Raw genomic sequence first — 19,799 nt, 5'->3', positions numbered from 1 at the left:
CAGATAGAATTACTGATACCCAGTGATTTTAAAATGCATGGGTAAAATACCCACAACACCAAATGCTTATCTGGAGCTCTGTCATGATATAGTTGGAGTCGTACAACGACTCTGCTTTATGCAGAGGTGTATATTGGATATGGAAAGGGTTTTGTCGCTTTATTTACTTAGTAATAAAATTTCGTTTCAATCAAGAAAATCCCCTTTCTGAAAGAAGCAAAAGGCCTCACAAATAATTTGTATGCTTTTTTGCTGTTGGTACAGTGGTCACTAAGCTGGTACCCGATTATATTCCTGGGACCACCCAAATTCATTACCGAGTCCCCAGGACTCGCAATTACATAGGCCTCGGTAAGTCCCTGGGATACCATTGCTGGGATGATCGATCAAAGTCACTGTCGTTCTGCAGTCAACGTTCATCGCGTCAGAGTATTGATACATATGGATGCACGTTCCCGTGTTTTTTCTTCAGGTGAACAATTGACTTGCTTTTGAATGCGCTTGTTACGGGTGCCACCGGTGGGGCAGGATACGATCACCTTTACGCGAACACCTGGTATCTTTACTATTTAATAGGGGGTCATAAAGACAAAATCATGATATAGTTGGACTCGTACATTGGAATCTGCTTGCAGCAGAGAATTCTTATGAATATGGAAAGGGTTTTATCGCTTTTATTTATTATTAATACGTAAAGGCTATGAGTCGAATGCTTTGTTTGTTTGTTGTTTAACGCCGCACTCAGCAATATTCCAGCTATATGACGGCGGTCTGTAAATAATCGAGTCTGAACCAGAAAATCCAGTGATTGACATCATGAGCAACGATCCACGTAATTGGGATACAATGACATGCATCAACCAAGTCAGCGAGCCTGACCACCCGATCACGTTAGTCGCCTCTTACGACAAGTATAGTCGCCTTTTACGGCAAGCATGGGTTGCTGAAGACCTATTCTACCCCGGATCTTCACGGGTCTCAGGTAAGGTAGTGAGGTAGTGAGTCAATCAGCTCTATCATTTGAACAGGAGGCGTGAACCGAGACATGAAACAATGAAACATTCCATTTATACACACAATAATAAAAATCACATTAAGAGGAGGTGCCACGGAGTCTTGCCTACAGTAAAGTTATACATGAATTTGTACAGAAACACTACGTACTCACTGTTAATTACCTTTGACAGTTTACATATAAAATTATTGTTAATATCGAACATGTTAAAAACATGATAGCCAAGCAGGTCTCAGACGTTTACCACTTCGGTGAAACACACGAGCACGGGTATGGTGCTGACAAACCTAGAAACAGAATCGGGTCGAACAATCCACAATCATAGGTTTCTGGCGTGCCCAAGGGACGCAACTCTGCACAGCGAGAAAGCCTGTAATGTCATTGGTTAATGACGCATTTCCGGAACTACATTTTCCCATTCATCATGTTCATTCATCTTTTTCGACAAACACAGCTCTGCCATACGAGATTTGTCATTTACAACATAAAACGTTCTTAAACCTATAATTTGTATTCATTCAAATGAGATATCGTTCACGCATGCTGTTCGATAATTAAATACACGAAACATAGAAACTAATTAAGATTCGTAGATTAGATTTGATTGAATAAATCGTCTGCCATACCTGCATGTAAACAACAATGGCGACATTGTTTGTCCCCGATACAAGTAAACGATCTTGTGAAGATTGACGGAAAATTGGTTGGACGTGCAGTGAACATCATACAGCCATTGAACAGTTTCAACGTCTTTGTGGTGAAAACTGACATGGGTGAGCGACAAGTCCCTCGTCATAGACTAGGCGTGATTCCTGAAACCGTGACTTCAATGACTGCCACGCCCCATGATTGTCTAAATCATTAATGGATGACTTGATGGATAATGGTTTTTTGGATCGCCCGAATAACGTCGCTGATGTTCCAAAACAAGCAGAAAGATGTGTTGATGTACATAATGGCGACGTTGACAAATGCCTGGCAGAAAATGAAAATGCAAACACCCTAAAAAATCTATGCTCAACATTCGAGTTGTCAAACAGTTTCTTTCAGATAAGCTGAATGAGAAACGCCCAATCGAAGTTATCCCTCCCACTGAATTAAACACATGTGCCAGTCTTTCATTGGTGTTAGGAAACAGGATGGTTCCGAGTACAAAACAAGCTCACTCATTGGATTCAGGGGCAGTTTAGATCGTCACTTAAAACGCAAAGATTATGGCTTCTCACCTTCAGACTCAATTGTATTTTCCAAAATGAGGGATGTCATCAAGTAAAAAACAAAATCACTGAAAAACAGGAAAAAGGTAACCTAACTTACAGAGCGGAAGCTATTTCCAAAAGTGAAAAAACAAGAACTCTGAGATGCAGACCGGCTTGGCACTAACACACCTGAATCCATATTAAACACTCAATGGTGGAGCAATACTTTTCTTTCGGTCTACGGTCAAAAACTCCGCACAGAAGAATGACTTGCGGGGTGTTCAGTTGAAACGAGATTCTGATAATCATGAGTTCCTCGAGTATGTTGAACGGCAATCCAAAACCAGAACCGGATACGACCCCACGGGTGTTCGTGCTGTGCCACCCAGGGCCTGGGCCAAACCCGACGACCCCTCGTGTTGTCCACTCAACGTGTATAAGGTGTTCCCAGCAAGGTGTTCCTTGAGACCCAGCAATTTTTCGGGGAGGGAATATCCATTCTTTCCCACAACAAACACAAGAGGGCGTCCCAAATCTGGAGAATCCTGGTTCAAAAGGCAGCCAGTTGGGAAAAACAAACTTGGTGCACTTAGAAATTATACCAGTGTAAAATACATTCAATATTGTTCCAATATGTTATGTAAATATTAGCGTTTTCTGATATTATTATTAACTAAATAAAAATAGAATTAGAACATTCATAAAGGTTTCATTACCTACACATATCAACAAGCAATTAAATCTTGTAGACGTTCACTAATGAAAAACATGGCTTCCAAAGCCAACCTTTCATCCGCCAAACGCATTAGTAACGGAAGGAGGAAGGGTAGCGACGTTTCTGACATCAACGTTTCTGACATCAACGTTTCGGCATCAGCTTTAGGCGTGGAAGATGAAGATGATCATTACAGGGAACTGTGTGATTACTTTTTGATGTAAAAGTAATTACAATAGAAATAGAAAATAATATAATCTAAAAAATTCAAAATTATACAGTAATGGTGACAAAAGTAGAATAAATGTTACCAAAAATAAAGCATAAATACTCTATCATAAATCGTTTTTATCTTTAATATAAATAAAATATAAGAAAGGTGCCGTTTTCGCCAGAAAAAAATCGGGGACGTTTTTGTTAAGGTGCTGTTTTAGACTGCGGCCCTACATCACACCTCTCTGAAAGTTTTAGCTGACCCCGTCCCAAGAGTATGCTCTTCTACCTTCAAAATGTATTGCATCGTGTTAAATCAGATATAGAGCTCTTATATCGTTTATACCATTCTTACATGTGTGTGATTTCACAAGACTGACTTTTGAAGTAAACGAATGATCCCTCGCCGGATGTCGCTTTTGGTGCAATAACCCCTCCTCGTGCACTTCCGTTTACTGGCACGTGAAGTTTGCCGGCAGAATATTAGGATTACGAAGTGGTCAAGTCGTAGATTTAGAATGGAAACTTGGGTCTCGGTTGCTGGATTTGGTGGAGGTGGTGTTCTCGCTGCAGCATGTGCCTACAAAATACTTAGGTGCGGTTTGTTTCGAAATTGACAGCAAAAACACGTCTGGTTATCGAATTTCCCGCCTCGGTGTTTGTAAAATTCTGTGACGTATTTTCCACTAGACAAGGTTCTCGTCGCCGAAAGCGGCACATTTACCGCCCTCCGCTTCCAACAGCTTCGTTACCCCAATCAGCGTTTAACGCGAACTAATTCCCGACATTTCTATCAGGAAACGTTCAAATATTAGCGATTAGTGTGGTAGGATGTGTGTATAAAATGTATACACACACCCTATTATAACTATGAGCCATACTAATCGCTAAAATTCAGACGTTTCATAGTTGGTGGTGTTCCTTTCTAGTAGTGGGTGCAAGTCAAAAACAAAGCAGTGTGTTTAATCACGACAACAGTTTTCTCTGGTTAAAACAGAAGAGTGAAGTATTAGATTGAAACCAAAGACGGCATCTTGACTCGTACATACAAAGTATGCATGGATCACATAGAACCTGGCATAGAGGCTTGCCAGATTACACGACATATCTCACCAATTGTCTTAGAAAACATCTCAACAATATGTGAAGTCTGAACCCAGTTGACTGATTTACATGTGACTCTCTTTGAAATGGTCGATTGGTTGGGGCTGTGTTTCATACTAATTATAATGGGTGGAATCCACAACCTAATTAAGGCATGCTCAAAGCACTACATTAGTATCCGGATCAATGGACCCGTGTGCACTTGATTTTCATTCTCAGCTCCCTGGGGAGTATACAACCCAAGCTGCCTGTGAGGAGCTAGAAGGTTAACAGTCACCTACATCTGATCCTACTTGGTACCCATGCACTGCTGGGTGATCAGAAGCACATTCCGAACAAAGTCTCTTGCCTAAGGAGACACCACATGTGTTACATGTGCTTCAGTGTGGGGCAGGACGAAGCCCAGAAACCCACAGGAGTCGAGCTGCCGTACTTGGTCATTCATCCATCTTCTTTCTGCCTCTAACTTTGCCGAATTTGTGACCTGTGCGTTGTGCACTCTCCCTTGTACCACCATTTCATTTGTAATTTTGTCTCTTTCAAAACTAAGTGTTTTTTTTATAAACTCGCTAGTGATTAGGTGTGGATAAGTTTAATGGCTTCATTGGTGTCATCTAGTCTCAGTTGCCCTGACAGTAAATGGTTGATTTGTTGATAGATTGCTGATGAGTTGTGTTTACATTCGGAGTGTGACGAAATATCGATATGCTGCAGTTGTTTGCCCTAAACTTGTACCTAAAGATGCTGATGATATACATAGAATGCATAATAGTGGTGGGACGATGCATCTGTGGATCACGGTTCTTTACTTCTTGATACAAGTGTCAATCATGGTCGCACTCTAAGTACAAAATATCGATTATCACCTTAAATGTTTGCTTTGAAAAACTAACACCAACCCTAATAGGTAGTGAAAGTTAATAGTGATACGTCCATTGTGCCATACTTGAGACTGCCAACTGTAAATCATCAGTGTGCCAGGTATTTGGCATAACTGTCTATGAAAAAGATGGCTTACGGAGCACAGATAAGAGCACATGCAAGTATCGTGATACGTGTGTAAGGTACCATGATACATATTGGATCACACAGTGGGTGTAGTCTCCCAGCTCTAATGAATAACAATGAACAGTTTCAAGAATTTCAATGTTATAAATAAAACCTTAATGATGTGCAGAATTTCCAACTTGTGTTTTGTTGATAATGATACCAAGGATTACGGCAGCTTCAGACTAGAGTTACTTCCCTTTAGTTTGAGTAGTGACAGAGAGGGTTATAGACGACTTTGCTTTTACATTGTCGGTAATACTTCAGTCAGCATGTTCAGTTCTATTCCATTGTTTATAGAAATTAAGAAGCCCTAAATTTTCTTTCATACGATCACGATACTGTTTGAGAAGAAGATCACATAATATTATAAATAATGATTAATTTATAAAGCACCTAGCTCAATGGTGCTGGTACCAAGGGGACTAAAAGAGTTTTAGTGTCTAAGGCACATATGCTTCCTCAAATGACCCGTGAAGACCCTGGGTAGAAAAGGCCTTCAGCAACCCATAATTGTCGTAAAAAGCGACTATGCTTGCGTAGGAGGCGACTTACGGCATCAGGTGGTCAGGCTCGATGAGTTGGTTGATGCATGTCATCGTATCCCAATTGCATGGATCGATGCTCATGTTTTCAATCACTGGATTGTCTGGTCCAGACTCTATTATTTACAGAACGCCGTTTGATGTGACCAGCTGATTTGGTTCTCGTGATAATGAGTGTAGTGGTGTTCTGCGACTGATGCAGTGTGGTTCGCAATGGTTCTTTGATGTAACAGAACTAAGTTTGTGTGTGATGCACAATAAGTAATTTATCATGAGTGTACGTCGTGTACGTACCATGTGTGGAAACACGTATGTATGTTTAGGTATTTATACATGCGTGAATGTATATCATGTGTGTCAACATGCTAATTAATGACTATAAAGCTGAAAGAATCATTTTACTTTTTAATCTGACGTCACTTGTCCGTTTTGACTGGACAAGGCAGTTATGATGAAGTCATCTGATACGTTATGGCGCTGGTCAGATGTCTGTTATTGTTCTTCTGTCACCGCTCTTAATTCCTTGTTTTCCCAGACCCCGATTCCCGGTGCGTGTGAACTGCTGGTTCTGCAATGGTGACACAGTGGTGCCCTACGGGAACCGCAACTGCTGGGACTGTCCCGGCTGTGAGCAGTACAACGGCTTTGATAAAGTAAGTGTACTCCATGAAAACTGTAAATCTTGAAATTAATGCATCTCCAAATTAATATGACTGCTGACCCCTAGCCAAAAATGCACTCAATATCAATGCGACTCATTCCCTGTGGAATGATATATATCCTCACCTTGAACCAACCTTACCTAATCTAATCAAACAGCTAATAGCACCGCTTATTAGTTTAGTTAATTAATAATGTTAATTAGTCAATGCGAGCACAGACCACTCATATTTTTCACATTTAATTCACGTTCGCATTAATCTAGTGGTTAAAGCGTTTGTTCCGTCATGCCGAAGACCCCAGTTGGATTCCCAACATAGGTACAATGTGTGAAGCCCATTTCTAGTGTCCTCGGCCGTGATACTGCTGGAATATTGCTAAAAGCGCATAAAACCATACTCGCTCCTTCACTCACAGCACAAGTTGTTTTCAATATTGTTTTATTTATATATCTTTTTTTTTTTTAAACATTTGTCCCGTTTGGTGAGTGAGTGAGTTAAAATTTAACATTGCATTGTCGTTCCCATTCCAGGGTACACCAAAGTATGGTCCCCCCCCCTAACTACTCACTCACTCATCCACCCAACCACTCACCCCAACCAACCACTCACTCACTCCTCCCAACCAACCACTCACTCCTCCCAACCACTCACTCACTCCTCCCAACCACTCACTCACTCCTCCCAGCCACTCACTCACTCCTCCCAGCCAACCACTCACTCACTCACTCACTCACTCACTTTACTGTTGTAGGCAGGAGACTACAACAAGGACATACCGGCCCAGCACATGTCGGACCTGAACCACGGGATTGGTTGTAGCCCGGAGGAGTATCTGGGCAGCTCCTCAGCTCTCTGTAACGGATGTGAAGAGAACCAGCTGCTCAAGGTCAAACAGCTGGCCAGCTTCGTGCCCATGAATGAGGTAGGAAGGGGATTCTGTGAAAGTGCCGTGGCCATGGTTGTAATCGGTGGTACAAGGTCAGTTGCGGCCTCTTTTCTACAAGCCCACTTTTGATTTTACCTGACGAGACATGGCATTAAACCCAACTAGCTACTGTATTAAGGTGACTCTGCATGTTGTAAGAGGCGACTAAAGGGATCGGGGGATCAGGCTCGCTGACTTGGTTGATACATGTCATCGATCCCATTTGAGTGGATCGATGCTCATGATGTCAATCACTGGATTGTCTGGTCCCGATTCGATTATTTACAGACTGCTGTCATATAGCTGGAATATTTCTGAGTGCGGCGTTAAACAACAAACAAACACTCCTGTAATAAAATATCTACTATGTTGCTCGAGGAACGCCTCAATGGTCTTGTGGTAGAGCGTCCGCTCAGAGGGTGGAAGGCCCAGGTTTGATCCCCGCACATCATACCAAAAGACATTAAAGGATGGTAACTGTTGTTACCCTGCCTGGTGCTCGGCATTAAGGGGCTAAAACAAGGACTGGTCGGCTCGGAGTCAGTATAGTGTGTCTGAGTGGGGTATTCATGTTAAACTGCGGCATGGTATCTCAGTGGGCATCAGTACGGACTAGTACAAGCGGACACACACACACACATTTCACCTCTCCTGAAATTCTTGTCATCATCGTACGTAAACTGAGACCCATGATGATCCGGTGTAGGATAGGTCTTCAGCAACCTATACTTGCCATATAAGGCCAGACTATGCTTGTCATAAGAGGCGACTCTGGTCACTGGATTGTCTGGTCCGGACTTGATTATTTACAGTCATAAAGCTGGAATATTGCTGAGTGCGGCGATAAACAAACACAAACAACCTGAAGCAGGACATAAATCGTGTATTCTGTGTTCAGGACAACTATGACGTTGAGATCGACGCCTACAAGGACCACCTGGAGAGGGTTTATGAACTCTGTGACCCCTGCAAGGTCACCGTGGAGCATGAGTTGATGAAGCAGGATGATGCTCTCAGGGCCAAGCTTCACGCCAATACCTCCGACACGTCCAACACATCACAGACGACGCACATGGTCAGTTGAAATTACATTACACGTTGGTCAATATGGTCAAGTCAGATTAAAGATGTATTGAATCAGCCCCTCGGAGCCAGAGTGTATGTTTTAGCTTGTCATGTCAGTCCTTGATTACATTAGTTTACAGCTCCCCTGTCGTAACTCCCGTCAACAACTCCACTGTTCTATCTCCCCTGAGTGAAAGTCAAGTGAGATTATATCAAGGCCTACTTGTCCAGTGTCTGTCGGCATCTGTTGACATCTTCTCAGAAAGCCCTGACACACTGAAGCTGAAATGTCACCATGTTAAGCAATCTCATTAAAATCAGATCTTAGTTCTCGCTATCGCTAAACAAAGATCTGAGGACATCCCATAATGGGTCACGTCAGAACGACCTTTCGTGAACTTTGACCTACCAATGAAATGACTGACAAGAAATCGACATTAGCCAATCAGAAGGCAGGTTTCTCGAGCTTTACGACACTAGTTTCAAACTGGCGAATACACTTCAAAACGTATTTTGACGTATTCTCGATTAAAAATTTTAAAACTGATAAAAAGAACATTCTGGAATGGCTTATAGATGGTCTAGATTGTATGGGTAGAATCAGAAAACCTGTAACTGTCGTTCGGAATACCCTCTGTTAAATGTTTCGAGGTTGCATGATTTGAAAACACATTCCATCCGTCACTCGAAGGGAAAACTTCAGCCATTTTTGTTCAAAATGTGATGAAATTTGGTATGTGTGTAGTTTTTAGTGGGACTCAACACGTTCTGTTGTTGTGGTGTTATAATTTCTAATCTTTGACATTTGCACTGTAGACCATGCTCCTAAATTCTGACACTGTATTGCCATTTTCTGTAGGTGCGGTCAGGTCGCCAAAAATGACTTCCCCCTCATTCCCAGTGGAATGATATATATCCTCACCTTGAACCAACCTTACCTAATCTAATCAAACAGCAAATAGCACCATTTATTAGTTTACTTAATCAATAATGTTAATTAGTCAATGCGAGCACAGACCACTCATATTTTTTGCATTTAATCAACGTTCGCGTTAATTTCAAGAGTTACAATATCAGCCTGCTAGTCAGGTGGCCACTGTTGATGCAAGTGGGGTACTAGGGGCGGTCGGGTAGCCTAGTGGTTAAAGTATTTGCACGTCACGCCGAAGACCCGGGTTCGATTCCTGACATGGTCACAATGTTTGAAGCCCATTTCTGGTGCCCCTGCCGTGATATTGCTGGAATATTGCTAAAAGCGCTGTACTCACTCACTCATTTACTGTAAACTTCATCTCCCCAGATGAACACGTGACGAAGGAGCTGGAACTTGACATGCTTGTCTTAACCAGTGATGACAAATGCCATTCTTGAAACTATAACAACCATAAATGTGGAAACTGGTTTCCTTGTATGACATCAAAGGACGCACAGTATACACACGCACGCAGAACATGCAGAAGAAGGGGCATAACTGTGCTAGAACTGTAACTCGGCTGCCCTGGTGATAATGTGATGTGGATCACAACATACTTATACACTTATACACTTATACACTTACCTCACACTATGCATTTCTTTCTTTCTATTCCTATGTGGAAACATGCTTGAACAAAGTTTCCCGGTTCTAAAAACAATTCACCCGAACACATCCCAGCATCACCATGGTCACCACCCAAACAAATGGGTCACACACTGTAATCCTGTGCATATATAAATGTAAATATAAATAAAACAAAAATTTAAAAATGACATAATTCGTCACATTATCATGATTATTGGTGTTCCAGTCACTAAGTCCCCACAACTTCGCAATGGTTTCACATGGGTTTCACATGGGTTTCACATGGGTTTCATGTGGTTATCATCTAAGCTTCATTCCCACATCTGGGCATTCGGGTAGCCTAGTGGTTAAAGCATTAGCTCGTCACGCCAAAGACCAGGGTTCGATTCCCCACATGGGTACATTGTGTGAAGCCCAATTGTGTTGTCCCCTGCCTTGATATTGCTGGAATATTGCTTAAAGTGGTGTAAAACCAAACTTACTCACTCACTCACTCCCACCACATGAAACTGACATGCCGTGCTATGACTGAATTTCTGATCAAAGTGGCTTTGAATCTAGGCTCCCCTACTCCTGTTCATAACATTAACACTGACATTCTACACTTTCAGGATGGTATGTCAGAGCTATCCTCATCAACGTACGGCAACGCGGGTGATCTCCTCGGTTTGACCTCTCTGCTGTGTGCGTGTTTGGTGCTGGCCTATAGCCTGGCCCAGTATCCCAGCATGCTCTCTGACGTGTGGCCGTTGTTGACGTTTGCGGAGACGATGCGGCCCTACCAGCAGGCCCTCCATTACACCGGCCTCGGTCTGTGCCTCATGTCCAAGATTCTCATCGGGAAGGACAGGTCTGTGTTGCTGGTTGTCATGACGACTTGGGATTCCATCCCATGGGGATTGGTCAGAATTGTCCTCAGCATGCTGGTTGTATTAGGGTGTCGTCAATGGCGTGTCCACATATATGATAGCATTAATCCATGATCACATCACTCACTGGATTGTCTGACCTGTGAAGATCTGGGTAGAATAGGTCTTCAGCAACCCATGTTTGCCGTAAAAGGGGACTATGCTTGACGTATGAGGTGCCAAACAGACTTGGTTGATGCATGTCATCGATCCCAATTGCGTGGATCAATGCTCATGTTGTCATTCACTGGATTGTCTTGTCGAGACTATTATTTACAAACCACCATCATATAGCTGGAATATTGCTGACTGTGGCGTTAAACAACAAACGGACAAACAAAACAAACAAACACTGGATTGTCTGGTCCACCATCAATTATTTTCAGGCCACCATCCTATAGCTCTAATATTGCGGAGTCAAATTTGCGATCTCAGGCTAAAAGAGGTCCCTTTAATGATCAGGAGGTCAAGCATGGTCTCTTGTCTGTTATTGTACCGTGGTGGTCCTGACCCGATTATTTACAGCCCGCTGTCATATAGCTGGGATATTGCTGAGTGTGGCGTTAAACATCAAAGAAATCATTACATCAATTCCTGCATCTGGTCCAGACCAGATGACTAATGACTGGAACGAGCTGACTGCATCATTAAACAGCAAAAATGCTGATTCAACAGATTATTGGAAATGCATTTGGGGCCAAAAATCATGGAATATGCTTGACAGAGATTTATCTGGATGTTTTCAGAGATCTGAAGTACATAAACAGTGATAATTACAAAATTATTTTTTTTGAAAAATAGGACTATGTTTACATGCTGTAATTATTGTCTGTACTAATTATCCAGCTGGCTTCCAGGTGTCCCTCGCTGTCACCTTTAAGAGCCAATTAACTGTTCAGTGTTGGTTTCCATTTGTCCACTGCTAACCATCTATAAGCACCAATTATCTGTTGGCTTCCCCTGTTAAGTTTCCACATTTGTTTTCTTATTACTTTTGTTGTTCTTACAGGTACATATATATTTTCACTTTTCTCCATTTTGGAACATAGCTTCCTAATTTCCTGTTAAGATTATTTCCTGTCCCAATATTTCTTAAGAAACTGTTTTGCCTATCACCATGATCACAACATAGTTGTTACTGCATTAAGGTGTTTACATTTTGGGGAGGAATGGTAGCTCTGTGGTTAAAGTGTTCGCTCATCATGCTGAAGGCCCAGGTTTGATTCCTCTTTCTCTGCCTGTTCTCATTCATTCACCTGATGGAGTAAGGAGTGAGTTGTGTTCCTCATAATAAAATAATTGACATCCATAATTCTCTTCTTTAGAAATATGTTTGGGGTCAAAGTAGGGTATGTTAGTGAGCCCTGCTTACTTTTTTCTTTGTTTACTAATGCTTGGAGAGAAGTTTGGACTTTTGCAGGCAATTTTAAAATGACAGGAGCATTTATCTTCATAAGAAGACAACCTTGATGCCTGTCTTTGAGCTGGTCCTATTGTTACCATGGCAACAGTTGACATTCTTGTGTTACAGACTGTTTCTGGTAGATGTGGTGGTGAGCGTCACCTGGATATTGTGTGCTGCTGTGGTCACAAGGGACATAACTCTGTTGTCACCTCGGCTCGTCGACGACAAGGTGCTGACGGTCCTGTTTGGTGTCAACTTGCTGATGTCTCTGGCCAGTTGTATCATCACCAGGACAAGGACCACGGCCACGACACAGACGTTCAAGAGGTGAGTCAGGGGTCATGCATGCTACAGGGACATTTAGGAGGTGAGACAAGGTCATGCTGGCCACAGGGACGTTTAGGAGGTGAGTTAAGGTCATGCTGGCCACAGGGACGTTTAGGAGGTGAGTTAAGGTCATGCTGGCCACAGGGACGTTTAGGAGGTGAGTCAAGGGTCATGCTGGCCACAGGGCGTTTAGGAGGTGTCAGGGGTCATGCATGCTACAGGGACGTTTAGGAGGTGAGTCAAGGGTCATGCTGGCCAGAGATGTCTATATGGCCCTAAATGAGTCCAGTTATTAAAAATGTGATATATTACTCACCTCCCTGTGCCCTTGATAATGTTTAAAATGTCAAAGTGAGTGTTTCATTAAAGAGCAGTGTTTCTGTTTTGAGAGCACAATCTCCAGTCTGGGGGATACAGTTCTTTACAATATATATGTGCAGGCTGTCGCTGGACAAGAGCACAGGCAGCTACCACAGTGAGGCGGAGACAGTCGCCATATCCTCAGTCAGCACCAGTCGGAGGGCACGACCTGACCCTGAGCCTGTGTCAAGGGTCAAAGAGGAACCTTTGGATGACCTTGACCTTGAGATGGAAGCATTCTCCCTTGGGTCAAAACCTACTCAGATGAAGAGAAGTGATTCAGGTAGAGGAAAAATAATTATAATGAAAAAGTATTGGTTATTACCTACTCGGAGATGCATGGACATTATAAGTTTGAAATACACTCATGATGAAAGGAGTATGAAAACGGCATTGTATGAATGCTTCCTTTGATTGAAATAGCTGTCAAGTTAACCTGAAACTGTCGCGGGGTCTGAGTGTCCAACTTCTATTAACTGCCATAGATTAGCGGAAATTAGTCTGCACGTTTGTGGCTGTTAAGAGACAAAGAAAAGGTTGTTACTGTTTTTGTTGTCTCAATGTCCACAAAGTAATCCATGCATAAATGTGTCACTGCTCACCATTGGCATAAAATACATGTATGCTGATTTTTTTCAGGACATTCTTCCATGTTTGCTTGAAGTTACTTCTCCGATGTATATTGATAATTGATCGATATTTAGTTAGTGATTATTGATCTCTATGATCTGTGTTGAGAGCCAGCCCTAATTATACACCTACTCCACAGGGATGTTTTCCATGACGGGCAGCCAGGCAAGTTTTACTTCACTGAGTGCCCTCCCCCGTCCACTGCTGGGGCAGCCTCGCCCCTTGATCAGCCCAGCCCGACTACGTGTGACCTCGTCCACGCCAACAGGTAGGAGACGAACTTGTGAGGTGAGGGTGGAGCTGGGGGGTGGGGGGTGAGGTGGGGGGTGAGGGTGGAGCTGGGGTGTGGGAGGTGGAGGTGAGGGTGGAGGTGGAGCTGGGGTGTGGGAGGTGGAGGTGGAGGTGGAGCTGGGGGGGTGGGAGGTGAGGGTGGAGGTGTAGCTGGGAGGTGAGGGTGGGGTGGGAGGTGGGGGTGGAGCTGGGGTGTGGGAGGTGAGGGTGGAGGTGGAGCTGGGGTGTGGGAGGTGGAGGTGGAGGTGGAGCTGGGGGGGTGGGAGGTGAGGGTGGAGGTGTAGCTGGGAGGTGAGGGTGGGGTGGGAGGTGGGGGTGGAGCTGGGGTGTGGGAGGTGAGGGTGGAGGTGGAGCTGGGGTGTGGGAGCTGAGGTGGGGGGTGTGGGAGGTGAGGGTGGCAGTGGAGCTGCGGGGATGGGGGGTCTCCTGACTCTTTGTTTATAGGTACTACTCAAAGTAAGTTAAGGATAAGCAGATTATTTCATATTGCTATAGTTTGTCTATTATGTCCTTTTGTTTAATAGTAAAGCTGGCATATCAGGAATTTACCTGAATCTATCCAAGGCAGTCAGTTATAATTGAGGGGCATGCGTGGCACAGTCACCTAAGGCACTGTGCAGACTTACATCCCTTTGGAACCTATGATTGTGGGTTTGAATCCTGGTTTGCCCAGATTATATTTCTAGGTTTGTCAGCACCATACCTGTGCTCGTGGGTTTCACCGAAGTGGTAAACGTCAGAGACCTGCATCCCTTGGGCTTTCCTCCCACATTAAGCTGACACGCCGTGATATAACTTGAAAATGTTAAAAGCGGCGAGTAAGAATTGCTGGGTGTCCAAGGCATTAACATGGGTTCCCAGACTGGCTCCACTGATGTTGTGTCACTGCATGTACTTACAGTTCTTTACTTTGTTGTAGAGGATGTTTTGAAAATCGAAGAAAATCGTCCTTTGACGCTAAAGTATGACTGTTTTCCGATCTAGAATAGAAATGTCAGCATGGATCATGTTCTTTATTAGGTTTAATGATTCAATCAGCCAGAAATAGTTGTGACTCTTGGCTTCCATTCACTAGTTGCATGCATGGAGGAAGCGTTATTGGGCATTTGGTAAAACACTGAATATGCGGACTGAAAAGGAAACTCAGGACATAAGTTAGTTTGGATTCCTACAAATTTGATAAATCAGAAATGTTACAATACTGTAAGGTTTCTTTCTCTGTTTGGCAGACATCTTTAACCGAACTTCAAGCGGACCAACCCTTCACATGAACCCAGCGTTTGATTCAAGAAGCAGACAGTCCCTGCAGTTTCCAAAACTCCCAAATCAAGCACCGGATAATCCCTTCCTGGAACAGAGCCTAACAACAGAGAGACTGTCTCTTTTCAACGCTCAGATCTCTGGTAACACAGCAGCACAACGTCCATGGCAGAGAAACAAGGACAGCGAGGCAAGCTCAACACGGCAGTTTGACGTCAGTGTGTCGGAGCAGAGCTCCACACGAGCCTCACCCCTCAGAAACAGCTGTCTGTGGCAGCACGCTAAGTTTGGCCAGACACATCTATCTCCAGATAAACTGGCCCAGTGTAAATTCACTTCTCAAAATCCTCAGGGATCTCCCAAGCAGGCTGTCCAAACCGATGTTTACAGAGGCCCCTCTCGTCCAAATACGCCCATCAGGAAGTCGCTATGGCAACAGAACATTATGCAAGAGTTGGACAACCAGGGTTCTGTCCCTGTGATAGAGAATAATGTGTTTCAGAGGACTGACGCAAGTACGGTCAAGTCCACTGATGTGAGGACAGAGGTATCTTGTGTGTTGACTCCCAACACCTTGGTGTCATCGCTGGACGATGGTCAGCTGAGGCAGAGGCATGTTCAGTCAGTTGAAGAGGAAACTAGTCTGGTGAAAGATGATTCCACTAAGTCGTCCGACTGTCTGGTGGACAGTACTGTCATCATCGAGCCCAGCAAACCAAGCAGTAAGTATGGGAGTCCACTATGGAGGTGCACGGGTGGCCCAGTCGTCCAAGGTGCCGCGATTCGCTGTGCAGTGTTGAGTCCCTTGGGCACCCCACAAACCTATGATTGTGGGTTCGAATCCCGGTTCGCCCCGATTATGTTTCTAGGTTTGTCAGCCCCATACCCATGCTCGTGGGTTTCAATGAAATGGTAAACGTCCGAGATCTGCATCACTTTGGACTTTCCTCCCACATTAAGCTGACACGCCGTGATATAACTGGAATACTGTTAAAAGCGGTTGATGCATGCCATCGATCCTAACTGCGTAGATTGATGCTCATGATGTCAATCACTGGATTCTCTGGGCAAGACACCATTATTTACAGACTGTTGTCATATAACTGGAATATTGCAAACATATTTACTGTTCCCTGTGGTGATTCTTTGGTAGTAGAGGTCTTCAGAAACCCATTATTGCCGTAAAAGGCGCCTACGCTTGTCGTAAAAGGTGACTAAAGGGATGGAGTGGTCAGCCTCGCTGACTTTGTTGATGCATGTTATCGTGTCTCATTTGAGTAGCTCCATGCTCATGTGGGTCACTGGATTGTCTGATCCAGACGCGATTATTCACAGACCGCTGAGTGCGGCAGTAACAACAACAAACAAAGAAACAAATGTTGTGAAACACCCCGGCACACTGTTCCAACCTGTGTAAGACTTGTTACTTTAACACACTCATGTAGATGACATTTTAGTCTTTTATGCATGAAGTAAAAGTAGTTGGGAGTTGAATATCAAGTACTTGTCCTTTTTGTGTGATATACTATTTATCATCCAAAACTGGCTCCAACAGGAGATATCGCTTGGGTGAGACCATTGTGATGTCACAATCAAATGACATCACTAATGGCTCTGCTACTGAAGCTGTTAGCAGTACTTTTTACACTTAAGACACTGCTTATAGCTGTCTACAATTGAAATAGTTGGAAGAATGATGTTGGATGATAAATAAAATCTCACCCTCGTGTCTTTTGATATCAAATATATCAACACTCATTGTTAAAAGTGGAAAAACTCCTCGGGAAGCCTTCAAGTTTTTCCACTTTTTATTCCCCGCCCAACAAAGTTGGCGGGGGATATAGAAACGGGCTCCATCCGTCCGTCCGTCCGTCCGTCCGTCCTTCCATCACATTTTGTTTCCTGAGCATAACTCATAAACCGTTCAATATTTGTTCATCAAACTTTGCAGGTCTGTCAGGTACATGCTGATCTGGTGCCTTTTGCTATTTAGAAATTTTAGAAATTTTAGACATTTCTATTTTTTTCGTTTCCATGGCAACAAGATGGACTTGGGTTCTGTGAGGGTAGGGTTTGTTTCCGGAGTATAACTCATAAACCGTTCAATATTTTTTCACCAAATTTGCAGGTCTGTCAGGTACATGCTGATCTGGTGCCCTTTGCTATTTAGAAATTTTAGAAATTTCTATTTTTTTACGTTTCCATGGCAGCAAGATGGACTTAAGTTCCAAACTCTTCTTGTTATTACAATTTCCATGACAAGTTCCACCTCGGTTAAAAAAGGTTAGGGTTTGTTTAGATTTAATTATGTCATAAATTCTGCAACAGGGGCAGGGGATATAGCCACGTTAGTGGCAAACTCTTGTTCAACTTGTGTTGATATATTTGATATCAAAAGACACTGGGATGAGATTGTCTATATGTTCTGTATGTATTTGTGATACCCTTCATACTTTCCCTTACAGACCTGAAGATGCTAGGAATCGGGGCCGTGCTGTTGGCCAGTGTGTTGGGGAATGCCGTGCTGGTGGGGTACCTGTACACCAACAGCTGAGGGATACAACAGTGGTGGCTGGTGTTGAGATGGTTGTTTCATGACAACAGACAGTCACTTATTCTCAGGGTGATTGGTTGGAATGATACCATTCTGTCGAGATTGACAGGACAGATGCCATTATAGTCATGATTGACTGACAGATGCCACTATTGGTCATGATTGACAGGACAGATGTCAATATTGGTCATGATTGCTCGCCGTGAATAGCTGTAATATTGCTGATGCGGCGTAAAGCAATATTTATTCATTCATCCTTGGTCATGATTGACTGGACTGATGCAAGTTCTTGGTAACTGACTGGACCAATGCCATTCTCGGTCATGATTGACTGACAGAAGCCAGTTTTTGTAATGATTGACTGGACTGATGCCATTCTCGGTTATGATTGACTGGACTGATGCCATTCTCGGTCATGATTGACTGAACTGATGCCATTCTCGGTCATGATTGACTGACAGAAGCCAGTTTTCGTAATGATTGACTGGACTGATGCCAGTCTCGGTCATGATTGACTGGACTGATGCCATTCTCGGTCATGATTGACTGACAGAAGCCAGTTTTCGCAATGATTGACTGGACTGATGCCATTCTCGGTCATGATTGACTGACAGATGCCACTATTGGCCATGATTGACTGACAGATGCCAATTTTCGGCATGATTGACTGGACTGATGACATTGTTGGTCATGATTGACTGACAGATGCCACTATTGGCCATGATTGACTGACAGATGCCAATTTTCGGCATGATTGACTGGACTGATGACATTGTTGGTCATGATTGGAGAGAAAGTTTCCAGTGAAGGAGCAGAGAAGACACATCAGAAGTACAGGGTACCCAATGTTTGACAATCATGACATTACCAGTGTCAGTCCTAATGACAGCCTAAAACGAAAACACACGTACTGTTTTGCTATCATGTATTATCATTTTAAACCCCCCAAATAATATCTTTTTATATAGCAGTGGTGATACATTCTTGTAACGATCTTCTGGTACAAGTGCTAGGTGTTAATAATTCCTCTTCTCTGTTTGGTAATTACCATGGTAACAGACCCTACATGGTCTTCACCTAATTAGTCATATAAGCTTGTGCTGTATTGAAGTAGGTTATTTCTTTAAATACCTATCTTTTTTTTTAAACAAATTGTTAGGAAAATATTTTTTTGATGTCAAAAGGAATTCCCTTAAAACACAGAAAAAGACTTGATAAGTCAGGTTGTATCTACATGATCTAGTCACCCCACACTGTGGGTATCACATGTTTCCATGGGAACCAAGGGCTGTGAAATACAAGAAAAAGTAATAGTTTTCCATCACTTGTTGGTGACTTCCATGTTTACCTCAAATTCTGTATTTAAGGGGCCTTTTTTATGATTTTATATGATGGCGGTCTGTAAATAATTGAGTCTGGACCAGACAATCCAGTGATTGACATCATGAGCATCGATCCACGCAATTGGGATACGAAGTCATTGTTGCCTTTTACGGCAAGCATGGGTTACTGAAGACCTATTCCATCCTGGATCTTCACAGATCCAAAATTTATGTAATTCTATTGGTATATGTCATTTGAGGGTTGAAATGTTATTTGAAAAATCCCTTTTACAATCCCAGACGTAGGTTATGCCGTCAACCAGGGTGCATTCTTGATAGCTTCAATAATTACATCAGCTCATTCACTCAGAGGAGCGGTCGGGTACCCTAGTGGTTAAAGCATTTGCTTGTCGCTCCGCAGACCCGGGTTCGATTCCCGACATGGGTACAATTTGTGAAGCCCATTTCTGGTATCCCCTGCCGTGATATTGCTGGAATATATTGCTAAAAGCGGCGTAAAACCTCCCACACTCACTCACTCACTCACTCACTCACTCACTCACTCACTCACTCACTCACTCACTCACTCACTCACTCACTCACTCACTCACTCACTCACTCACTCACTCACTCACTCACTCACTCACTCACTCACTCACTCACTCACTCACTCACTCACTCACTCACTCAC

At 43.2% G+C, this 19,799-nt stretch overlaps 1 protein-coding gene across 1 annotated transcript; it reads left to right on the top strand.

The window, feature by feature from the left end:
• Nucleotides 1–3,558: 3,558 nt before the first annotated feature.
• Nucleotides 3,559–19,609, top strand: LOC124119995 (transmembrane protein 201-like). The gene is made up of 10 exons (XM_046482717.2): nucleotides 3,559–3,737; nucleotides 6,374–6,491; nucleotides 7,252–7,422; nucleotides 8,324–8,500; nucleotides 10,663–10,901; nucleotides 12,491–12,691; nucleotides 13,132–13,334; nucleotides 13,821–13,949; nucleotides 15,202–15,954; nucleotides 17,698–19,609. The coding sequence occupies exons 1-10, from the start codon at nucleotides 3,661–3,663 to the stop codon at nucleotides 17,784–17,786; spliced, it is 2,157 nt and encodes a 718-aa protein (XP_046338673.2). The 5' UTR covers nucleotides 3,559–3,660; the 3' UTR covers nucleotides 17,787–19,609.
• The last annotated feature ends 190 nt before the right edge of the window (nucleotides 19,610–19,799 follow it).

The sequence above is a fragment of the Haliotis rufescens genome, unplaced genomic scaffold (assembly GCF_023055435.1).
Source record: "Haliotis rufescens isolate VD_foot unplaced genomic scaffold, xgHalRufe1.0.p SCAF_42, whole genome shotgun sequence".
NCBI classification, from domain to species: Eukaryota; Metazoa; Mollusca; class Gastropoda; order Lepetellida; family Haliotidae; genus Haliotis; species Haliotis rufescens.
This window is presented reverse-complemented; position numbering and strand designations above follow the sequence as displayed.